The following is a 12,200-nucleotide window of genomic DNA, read 5'->3' as shown; positions in this document are numbered from 1 at the left end:
AGAGTCCAAGAGAACACCTTTCCACGCCCTGGGGATTTATCCACTCTAATTTGCCTCAAGACAGCAAACACATTCTCCTCTAATCTGTATAGTGCCCATTATTGAATTTTGCAGCTCACGTTATGTGAATCTGACTCTATGATTCACTTATGATGTGTTTCTGGTTGCTCATTTCTCTGTTGCTATTTTGGGCAATTCTGATTGGGGTGTCTGTAGATAAAGAACGCCACAGCACTAGATTGAACTGAACTGAACAGAACATGTATATTGAATCCTTGATGACCTTGCTGCAGCATTGCCTCACATCCATAGACACTGTCTCCCAAGAAAATACAGATGCAAAAAAAAAATCCATTTAAAATCTCCATTTCTTACCACTGTAATCTTCAAGAGGACCAATTCTGTCCATTGCTATCCTTTTGTTCTTAACATCTGTAAAAGCCCTTAGGATTCTCCTTCTCCTTTTCTGCTAGTGCAACCTCATGTCTTCTTTTAAGTCTGATTTTCTTTAAGCTTTCTCTTGCATTTCTTCTACTCAAGTACCTCATTTGTTCCTGCCTATACTTGCCATAAACTACCTCCTTTTCCTTGACCAGGGCCTCAATCTCTTGAAAATCAAGGTTCCATAAACCTGATATCCTTGCCTTTTATTCTGAGAAGTACATACAAAATTTGTACTCTCAAAATTTCACTTTTGAAGGCCTCATACTTACCAAGTACACCTTTACCAGAAAATACCTTGTCCCAATCCACACTTGCCAGTCCTTTCTGATACCATCAAAATTGTTTTTCCTCCAATTTAAACCCTCAACTCAAGGATCAGACCTATCATTTTTCATAATTCCTTGAAACTAATGGCATCATGATCATGCAAGGTATTCCCCTACACAAAACTCTGTCACCCGCCCTGTCTCATTCCCCAACAGGAAACCTAGTATTGCACTCTCTCTAGTTGAGATTTCTATGTGCTGAATAAATAACTTTCCTGAACACATTCGACAAACTTATTCCCATCCAGCCCTTTTACAGTACGAGGGTCCCAGTCAATATGTTTAAAGTTAAGATCACCTATCACAACCCTGTTTTCTGCAACAGTCTGCGATCTCTCTACGAATTTGTTCCTCTAAATCCTGCAGACTGTTGAGTGGTCTCTAATAAAATCCTATTAACATGGTCATACCTTCCTTATTCCTCAGTTTCTACCCTTAAAGCCTTACTAGTCGAGCTCTCCAGTTTACTCTGACTGAGCACTACTGTGACATTTTCCATGACTAGTAATGCCACTCATCCCCCTCTAGTCACCAGTTAAAATAGCAACAAACTTCACAGTTTGGGATGGGCAATATATATGGGCCTAGTCTGCAATTTGGTTGGTGGGGTGGAGATACAATTCTACCAAAGGAGGCGAAAGGTGCTCCTTTCCTCCGCTAGCCTTCAGGTCACCCTTGGGCAAGATTCATTCTGCAGAATATTCTACATTCAATGGAAAGTTAATACAACTAGTCACTAATAAGATACAAAACAAAATTTCTTAAAATGGCAACACAAGTAAGCTGGCACAAGTTAGACAAAATCTTATTGACTTATACAAAGAAAATTGTAAACCGCATTAGAACATGGATACTGCGGCACCTTTCAGCCAGCTCATTAAAGCTACTTTGGCTATTAAAACAACTGCCTGAAGCACTCACCTAGATTGAGCCGCTTTTCCAACCAGGCCAGAATATCTTTAGTATATTTTGACCAATTTTTTGCATATATTAAAGCTGACTCTATCCCACTATCATGTTTAAGTAGCATGTTATCAACTTCCTCTGCTCGGAGAGCCCCTGAAAACAGGAAATGAAGACACAAGAATACAAATGAAACATAAATTAAGTTCAAACAACAAACTGAAACCAATAAAGCTGCACTGAGAAGTTGTAACCTTGTAATGTAGCTTAATGCAGACTGATGCCAAGTTACATGGTAGGACTACAGTGATCGAGACTATGGAGCCAGAACAAAAAAATATTTGTAGGCAAGTTGTTGCTTTCCAAATCACTGGCAAGTCTAATAAGTTTATTTACAGTTAATAACTGTTCAATTTGAAACTACAAGAGATAAAATCGCTAGGTAATTGTACACAAATTCTGCATTTCATTAATGACTGCAACACAGTTATGTATTTTAAACAGCATTCTCTTAGCATGTCACCAACAGCAAAATATTTGAACTTTTCATTCCATTATCCTCTAGTAAAATAGTCTGATTTTTAATGGGCTCAAAATAAACTGATCTCATGATATGGCATTCGAACCTACTTACTTAACCACGTAAATCTAACCAGCCTTATTTTTAGCTCAGTTAATATTTAGAAAAGTGTAAAAACAGTTGCATAATGGCTGACACCTGGTGGTGGTATGGGGGAGGCAACATTCAGCATACCTTGCCACCAGTGGTGCATTTGTATTTAGTATGCATTTTAAAAAGAAAACATGAACTTATGGTGTCTTTCACAGCACCACATTTCTCAAAACATTTCACAAAGTACTTTATGAACTCAAAAAACATGGTGTAGTGCTTAATGACCACGCAGTGCAAGTGACTGTATTAGTTGGAAACTGTACTGCATCGATTTTCTATCCCAATTAAGTGGCGATCTCCCAAATAAATAAAGGGGATCCCAGCTATTTTCTCAATTAGTTTTTATTCTTTAAGAATTGTCCGAAGTAAATGGCTGTCCCAATTAGTCTGTAGCCCAATTAACTAGAATCCACTGTATTCCCTGCAAACCTCTTTATTTGGGGAAAAGATGCATTCAATTTGCATGCTGCAAGATCAAATAAATTAATTGGTTAACTTGATGGCACTGGCTGAGAGATAAACCAGGATACCAAGTGGGCTCCTCTATTTTTCTTCAAGCACTTAAGATTTTTTAAAAATATCTATTCAAAGACACTTGCAGGCTGCCCATTTAATTTTCTGAGTAAAAGCAAAACCACCAGCTGTATATGTATACTAGAGCAACAACTGAAAACATGCCAAAGTCTTGGGAGTGGTGCTTGAATTTACACATGAAGGTATACTAACACAATCAAAAAGGCATTTAATTTTTAAACCAAACTCTAATGTTAAAATATGCAGTTTGCATTTTAGACCTTGCACTACCTAACATTACTTGTGGTATATTCTACAGTGATCTGGAGATAATTTTCAAATAATTACACAAATCTCAACCACAAACTGATGCAGTCTACAGGCTAAACAAAATTAGAAAATATCATTAATTGATATTTTAGGTCTTGATCTGTTAAAGTGACAACTTTAACCTACTGTAGGAAAAAAATCAGTAAATTTTGAGGCAGCTTTGGTTATTTTTCCACTATTAATTCTTTATAAATGAGAGATTTTTCTTTTTTAATTCAAGTAAACAACATTCTTGAAATTTTCCTTTGTCTTTTTTCAAGAAGTGAAAAACGTGCTAAACATGCAGACTGTGTACACCTTAGACCACATACATAGAAAATTATTACAGCAACTATCATGGAAATATTGATATACTTTTTGAAACTACCCAAGTCATACAAAAGTTGAAATTATTAGTCATTATTTAGCTTAACTGTGCTTTGCTGGTCTATTTGCATGCTTTAATGGCTTAAAATGGCAAGCTGATTTATTTCAAATTTACCCTAACCTCATCTCCGGACAAGGTAAGCAATTTTCTGATGCTGGAATGCTTTTCTCACTGGCTCAAAGCACAATACATACTCTCAGTCAGTCTCAGTAACAATCAAAAAACTCATCTTAATCTATTATTTCCTTTATTGTTTAGCCTACTTATACAAAGAAATAATTGTTCTTTCCACAATGATTCAATTACTATATGCCAGGCAGTTCATGGGCACAGTGACATGATGCCTTCTTGTATCTCACCTAGTTGTAGATTCCCCTACACTGGTGAAAAGAACGCAACGCATTCCTTTTGACCTTCAATGGACATTAGTCTTCACAATTTAGGTAGACAATGCAAATTGCACCAACTCATCATATTATATGCTTTCCATCAAAAATTATGCAATGGCAAAAACATTTTTAGATGATTTGTAAATAAATTAATCCTTGAACCTATTAGGAAAGAATCCATATCTAGAATGGGCTTCTGTTTATTAACTCATGATCTTGGGATCTAAGCTTAAGACTTCCTGATTTTGCAGAGACAAGATGACTTCATTGCAGTATTTATTTGTTTGTTACATTTGCAATTCAACCATCAGCAGAATGCTCTTAAGTGGACTGTATCTGATCACTCCACATTGAGCGTGGCACAGATCTTTTGGATGACATTGCTGTAGGTTTTCCACACAAGGCTGTATTGAATGATTCTCTCTGCCATTCACAGAGCTAGAAAATAACAGGTGACAAGCGAGAATAGTGAAATCTTTGTAGATGGAAAGAACTATTCTATTTACATTCTGAGCTGCAGGCACTGGGCAGCAAGAGAAAATGGGAAGATGCATGTTCATGCTGCTCCAAACATCACTTTTCACACAATGATGCAAAAGAATGGAAAGCAGTTGAAAATGGGCTGACAACAGGAATTCTGCAGATGCTGGAAATTCAAGCAACATACATCAAAGTTGCTGGTGAACGCAGCAGGCCAAGCAGCATCTATAGGAAGAGGTGCAGTCGACGTTTCAGGCCGAGACCCTTCGTCAGGACTAACTGAAGGAAGAGTGAGTAAGGGATTTGAAAGCTGGAGGGGGAAGGGGAGATGCAAAATGATAGAAGACAGGAGGGGGAGGGATAGAGCCGAGAGCTGGACAGGTGATAGGCAAAAGGGGATACGAGAGGATCATGAGACAGGAGGTCCGGGAAGAAAGAGGGGGGGGGGACCCAGAGGATGGGCAAGAGGTATATTCAGAGGGACAGAGGGAGAAAAAGGAGAGTGAGAGAAAGAATGTGTGCATAAAAATGAGTAACAGATGGGGTACGAGGGGGAGGTGGGGCCTTAGCGGAAGTTAGAGAAGTCGATGTTCATGCCATCAGGTTGGAGGCTACCCAGACGGAATATAAGGTGTTGTTCCTCCAACCTGAGTGTGGCTCCATTCTTTCTTCATTTGGGTGATTTTCTTTTGCATTGGAACCATGTTTTTAATAATGAAAATTCCTCTGAATTATGAAGGATTAAATTTGTAGTGGAGATGCAAAAGGGCTCAGTTTTTGTTCTATTCCCATTTCCTAGTCTCAGAACCCATAGAGAAATTTAACAATCAAGTGACATTTTTAATACTAGAAAGAACTTTACATTGTAAGAATTCCCTAACTGTCATCAACAGTATGATGCCCGAAATTCCACGCCCATATGAATTTCAACTTAACTGTTTATTTGCTGAACAGTCAGTTTTTTATTAACCCTGAACATCTGATTTAAAGGAACATTTAAAGTCTCCTCTTGTGCCAAGACGAAGCCACTCTCAGGGTGGAGGAGCAACATCTTATACTCCGTCTGTGCAGCCTCCAACCTGATAGCATGAATATTGGTTTCTCCTTCCAGTAAACAAACTCCACCCCACTTTCCTTTTCCCCCCACTTTGACCTTTTACTTCCTCCTCTGTCCCCTCCTCTTTCCCTTTCTCCTATGGTCCACTCTCTTATATCAGATTTCTTCTTCTCCAGCCCTTGACCTCTCCCACCCACCTGGCTTTACCTATCACCTTCCAGCTAGTCTCCTTCCCTCTTCCCCTTCCTTCTCAGTACTGAAGAAGGGTCTCAACCCGAAAAGTTGACTGTTTATTCATTTCCATAGATGCTGCCTGAACTGCTGAGTCCCCCAGCATCTGCAGACTTTCTCGTGTTTATTAAAGGGACCATATTCAAACTTTATACTAACCAAGTTACACCAAGCACAGCATAATCTATCGGTAAGATGGTGGCGCGTATGATCACAGCAGCCTCTGTGTCCAAACAAATGTGTAACTATCATCCATTCCTTTTTTTATGATTTCGAGAGACTGCTGGATAATAACATCAAGTACTGCAGATCTAACCACCAGTGAATTGCTGTCATTATTACATGTGCTAAATGTACTGTAACTGCGTGCGACTGTTGATATTCTGTCTTGCACAGTGCCCCTACAAGAAAGCTGTTTTGGTTGGATGTATTCATGTGTATGCTTGAATGACAATTAAACTTGAACTTGCAGCTTTACACTTCATTCATACAAAGAATCTTCAGTTTTCTTCACCTAAACCTGACTTATTATGGAAATACCCGCACAACACTTCTTGTTGGATAAAATGGGAATAGGCCATGGATGTCAAAGATATTACTGACAACCACAGGAAACATGTGGAGGAAACTCTGAAGAGCTCTCCATCCAGGACATTTTTCAGTGTCGGGACCCTCACTCATAGCAAAATCTCTAAGCCAAGACAGTCCTCGCTGAGTAGGTAATCTCTTGCCACTTTAAATTCAGCATTGCATATATGCTGGTAGTGAATAGTCACAATTAACATCATTGTCAACATTGCACTCGGCCTTCAAGCCCCAGGATGATACCATGCTACTGCTGATACATTTCATTGTTTGTCACCCAGGTTTCAATACACAAGGACAGAAAAGTTCATCCCCTCCCACCCCTGAGGCAGGCACCATTGCTGAATATGGCAAACTGCAGCAAATCATGGCTCGTATGTGCTACTGGTACCTCTCTAACAATCATTTGCTAGAAGCACCTGGCCATATCCTTGGAGGTCCATTGCGATTCTTCTGGGTAAGGAACTTGGCTCCCAAAGACACCGTTCTTCTTGAGTCTTTGCAATCCTGGGAATGTGCTACTCCCAAAACCACATACCCTGCAGCAGCATTCACTCATTGATAGCAGTATACTGCCTGCACTGAGTACAAGGGATCCCTAGGTTACAGGACACTTCACAGAAATGCAGCTTTGTACATTATGGGAGAATTTTCAAAGTCTCGGAGAAAAATAACCTGTCAACTGTATGACAAACATCCATGTTCTAGCAGTCTTCAAATGTAAAAATAACATTGGATAATTAAAACTGAAGATTCTATGTATGGGCAAATCTACAAGTGTTTATTTTGCCGCTTGATTAAAAAATGTATGACTATATTTGTGACACATGACTGCACATGAATGTTATTGCTGTCACTCACTCTTACTGAGAAACTGTTATTTTCCAACTTAAAGATAAAAATCGATTAACAGACTGTTGTCAGGAGTAGAATTCTTACACAACCTAGGAGTACGTGTATATGCAACACATAGAAAATGCTGGAGGAACTTAGCAGCTCAGTGCCTGTATGTGTCCTTCTAGTGTCTCCTAACACAATAAAAGGAAACCCAGCAACAGTGCAGTGGGAAATCTCATTAGATGATCGAACTTATGGAACTTTTAAAAAAATGATATTAGCAGGTCACTTATACCTTCAACAAGGGCTAATCACATCCTTTGCTTAGAATAAGATAAACAGCCATAGATCCATGAACACTACCTGAGTATTTTCCCCTCTTTTCTTTATTACTTAATTTAATTTTAAAAATAAAAAGTTAAAAAATATCTATCTTACATACACTTAGTGTATTTAGTTTTATTATGTATTGCAATGTACTGGTGCTGCAAAGCAACAGATTTCACAACATATGCCAGTGATATTAAACCTGGTTCTGATTCTGACAATGCTCAAGCAGGCAGTGGAGACTGCAGGGTTGCAAGAAACGAACACAGCAATTCTCTAACCACAGATACTGCAGTACAAAGCTCATCTTCATTAAACTAGATCCTGTACAGGTTGTAGGAGGGGGAAAAAAAGAGGGAAAATGTTTTGGAATCTAGCTAAGGCACCAAGAACAGCATTGGTAACTTTATCCAAGAATATGTATCTGGAAAAAAGCAAGAAATAAAATAAAAAGAAAAGACACTCTTTAGATAGTTGTGTAAAAACTGTTTGGAATAAGCACTTTGCTACGTGTATTTACTGATGTACAGTGAGAAATCTGGCAGTCAATGACATTTCTCAGGTCATTAAAATATCAGAAACTTAAGTATACCTTGCAGGTCATTCTTTTCGTGAATAGATCCTCCTGACCCCATTGACAGGTTTTCATAGGACTTAATTAAAAGAAATTAAAAATCATTAATTGCACAGAGCCAGTAAAATAATAAAAATATTTACTGAATCACAAAATTCCATATAATTGAAAGCAACAATCAGCACGAGGTTGCTGAAGCTTGTTTTCGTTTAAGTCATTTCTGTTCAGCAAAAAGCTGGAACATATACTTCAAGTATTTTGCAAGAAAACCAAACCAACATCATCAAATCTAATTTTGATTTAAAAATTAGTGTTATATAAAAAAAGAGCATGCACCCACCTTTTTAAATGCCCATGAATCAATTCTACATTCAACAAATCTAATATGCATGGTACATAGACTCCTAAAAGCATTCATAGCAAGCAAAATAGTATGTGAATGAACAGTGCAACAAACATTTGAAATTGTTTCCTAAGCATGTTCCAATCAATACCAGTGTGCTGCATATAGAAACTGGAGCTATTTCCCTTAGAAGATTAAAAGGAGTTTTAAGAAATGGCATAATAAACAATGAAGGGCTTTGATAGAGTAGAAAAAAGCCAAACTCTTTCTAATGATATGTAACTGGTTTATGGAGATAAAAGAGCAAGATGAGATTTCTAAAAATATAGTGTGTGGGATAAAGTATACTCAGCATGTTAGGCATCTTTAGTGACGAGGTAGACGGGAATAATATTTTAAGGTGATGACTTGGAACAGAACTGAGAAAAGCTGGAAATGAAATAAGTTTCAAGTTACAGAGAAAAGGAAGAGGTGGAGAGAAAATGAAGATCCGTGATGGGGTGGAAATGGAAGTACATACATTTAAGGTAGAAGGTACATATGGGGGAAAAAAATAATTGTGTATATGCAGAGGCTATCAATGACTGTGCTGCATAAAGGATGGCAAAATTAGGTTGATTACTTTTAAAAAGCTATACCATTAGCCAGGAGTCTCCTTCTGTTGTAGGAGTCTGGAATATTATAAATATATTATTCTGTATTACTAACTGCTTTTAATTAGCAAACTTTTCAATGGACTTACGCGGCTTCTTCCACTGATTGGGAGTCCCACAGATGAACTACAGTCCACGTCTCCCATAAGAAAGTCTGAAATGCTGTAAGCCAAATGTTTGGCAATTTAAAATTAGTTACATTTTCATCAAGTTGACTTGCATTTCCCTTTCCTTACTTTCCACCTTGAAAATTCTTGACATGAGAAATACAGTTGAGATTCTAAATTTCATTCATATAGTAACTTCCTGTTTTATAATTTCAGCCACATTACTCAGCAATCTGAGGTACCCCCATATTCGCAAGTATAAATTAGAGAAAGTTAAGAAGGTTCAATGCAGGCGTTGGGGGAAAATGAAGCAAATTTTTCCCCCAAAAATATACTTTATTCAGAAATATTACAAAATAGTTATTTACATAGAAAAAAAACATTCGTTGATCCTGATTCCTTATTCAATAAATAAAGTTACATACAATAAAATTATGCGTTAACTCTCAGTCCATATTCAAATGAAAGATGTTTACAATAAATCGTTCGTTGACTCTCAAACCTTAGTCAAGAATTAAGACTTATTTACAACAAAAATTATTTTAAAAAAACCAGGCGTTGACTCTAATTCCTTTACCGAACTTCTTTAACCGTCTACACAATTTCAGCCACTCCTGGGGCACCATGTTGATTCATCTATCCACATCGCTGATGGAGGGGTATTCTCCTCCCCACCCGACCCCTCCCACTTCCGCGGGTGATGAACCTTAAACTGTGGTCCTTCCCCACCGGGCCTTTGCGGTGGCTGCACCAAACTTGAGTGCATCCCTCAGCATGTACTTCTGCAGGTGAGAATGTGCCAGTCGGCAGCATCCAGTCATAGACATCTCCATGTGCTGGTAGACCACCAAGTTTAAGGAAGACCAAAGAGCGTCCTTCGCTGAATTGATGATCTGCCAGCAACACCAGATGTTTGTCTCCGTGTGTGTCCCTGGGAACAGCCCGTAGATCAGGGAGTCCTCGGTTACGCAGTTGCTGTGCGTGAATCTTGACACCGCCCCTTCCATCCTCCTCCACACCTTCTTCGCGAACCCACAGTGTGCAAAGAGGTGAGTCACTGACTCCACCTCACTGCAGTCCTCCCGTGGACAGTGGGGTGTGGAGGCGATGTTCCGGGCGTACACTAGGGATCTGACTGGGAGGGCCCTTCTCACCGCCAGCCAGGCGAGGTCTTTGTGCCTGTTGGTGAGGTCTAGCGATAAGGCAATTTGCCAGATGTACTGGACAGTCTGCTCAGGGAACCACCCCACTGAGTCCACCTCGTCCTTCTCCTGCAGTGCCTGCAGGACATTACGTGCCTGAAGCAAATTTTTTTCTTCTTGTTTTATGGCAGTTGGCACCCAGCTTATTGGTGCATTACCGCCACCTTCTGCTCCGCAGTGTGCAATAGACTTACAATCCAAATTCCTTCACCCAATCATACACACATAGATACCCTAACCTACATTTTATCCTCTCATCTTTGGCCATCCAAGTACCCTATTCCTGCTTATTCATCATATCCTATAAAAAAAACCTCTACCATATTGAAGATTAAAAACGAATCTAATTCTAGAATGTCACTCTAGTGATTGTCACAAAAACATTCTGAACAATGTAATACTGTGATGCAACAATCATAACAGTTATTTTGCTGGTAGATACATCACTAGATTCCATTTCATGTATTGAATTAAAGTTAGGATATTAGGTAATAAACAAAGCTCCAATATGGAAGAGAAACCAAGAGACAGTAATAGCAATCTAAACACTACATTAGAAAATAAATATATTTATAAATATACAGTTGTTTTATTAACAAATAGAAATTTATTTTAAAAAGTTTACTGCCAAGGGCCTGCCTAGTTTAACCACAGTAGAAGTTACAGAATGCCCAATGATTTTTTACATTTGTGGATATAAACAGGTCATTATGAAGAAATAGTTTGATTACCCAGTTACTCAAGGCACATGGAATCAAAATGGAAGAGAGCATTCTCTCAGAAAGAGAAAAAGTTTCTTTACTATTAAAGAGCTGTTATGCTTTAATTTAAATGTGCTTTACTATCACACAAGCAATCTGTGGTCATTGTAAGCAAATAAACAAATCATTCTCATTTAATTCATTTAACTCATGCATTTCTGAAAACAAAATGTTAGTCTTACACGCACACACACCCCCCCCCCCTTCAAACTGAAGCAAAGATTTCATCAGGTATTAAGTTTCAGTTTCTAAACCCAAACAACTCGAAGATGCACATTAAATTTGGGTGCAATTGCCACAGACAGAAGTATTCAGCCTCAGTCCATAAGGCTGTGGTTCACTTTTCAATCCTTTAGTTTTATATTTCAACTTTAAAAGCAACTGATCACTACAACTAGTGAGACACAAAACTGGGTGGGGTGGTGGTGGTGTGGGGGGGGGGTGGAGAGAAAGAAAGTCAGGGTTCACCTCCCTGGCTGCCAAACAATTACTAGCATTAAAGTCATCAAATATCAGATGTAGTCTAACAACAGGTTTGAGCTTGACTACTATTGCTGAAAACACTGCTGACTTTCAGTGTGTAAACTCACACGGAAAAACTATGGGAAGGACATTAATGCAGTATAGCCATGTTCCAGAAAAAGTCAGAAACTGGAAAAGTGGTGTGGTTGGATCTGAGGGATAGGAAGGAGTAGGGAAAAAAAAAGCTAAAATTTAATAGTTTAATGAATAAACAAATTACTTTACATGTTTGTAGTTGAATCATCTTTCAAGGCATTCTTAAAATACAAATTCATTTTATTAATATTCCAGCTAAAATCCCCATAACAACAGAAGATTAGAAGTTGTATTACTTACACATTACCAAAAGTGAACGCCAGTGCGTCAATAGAAACAAATATTTCACTGAAATGCTCTCTTTTCTCTTCATCTACTTCATTGTAGTTTGCACCTAAGAGGAAATAACATTTCAGTACAACAAGGTATTCACTCCACATTATGAAGTAAATTATATGTCTCAATTAATGTAAACCAATTCAACAAGCACAAGGATTTTCAGTAATAGATATGTATATGCCAAGTTGATTTAATATAATT

General features: G+C 38.2%; 1 protein-coding gene across 1 annotated transcript in view; it reads right to left on the bottom strand.

Moving 5' to 3' along the window:
* LOC134355002 (rho GTPase-activating protein 29-like) overlaps positions 1–12,200 on the bottom strand; it is a 73,287-nt gene that overhangs the window by 24,930 nt on the left and 36,157 nt on the right. The window contains exons 4-7 of the mRNA XM_063064620.1: positions 11,961–12,054; positions 9,122–9,194; positions 8,055–8,115; positions 1,692–1,829 (exon numbers count right to left, since the gene is read on the bottom strand). Of these exons, the coding sequence (XP_062920690.1) occupies positions 1,692–1,829; positions 8,055–8,115; positions 9,122–9,194; positions 11,961–12,054 (366 nt within the window). The remainder of the gene's footprint in view (positions 1–1,691; positions 1,830–8,054; positions 8,116–9,121; positions 9,195–11,960; positions 12,055–12,200) is intronic.

The sequence above is a fragment of the Mobula hypostoma genome, chromosome 12, assembly GCF_963921235.1.
Source record: "Mobula hypostoma chromosome 12, sMobHyp1.1, whole genome shotgun sequence".
In the NCBI taxonomy this organism is placed as follows: Eukaryota; Metazoa; Chordata; class Chondrichthyes; order Myliobatiformes; family Myliobatidae; genus Mobula; species Mobula hypostoma.
Note: the sequence above shows the minus strand (reverse complement) of the source record. Positions and strands in the feature narration are given on the sequence as shown.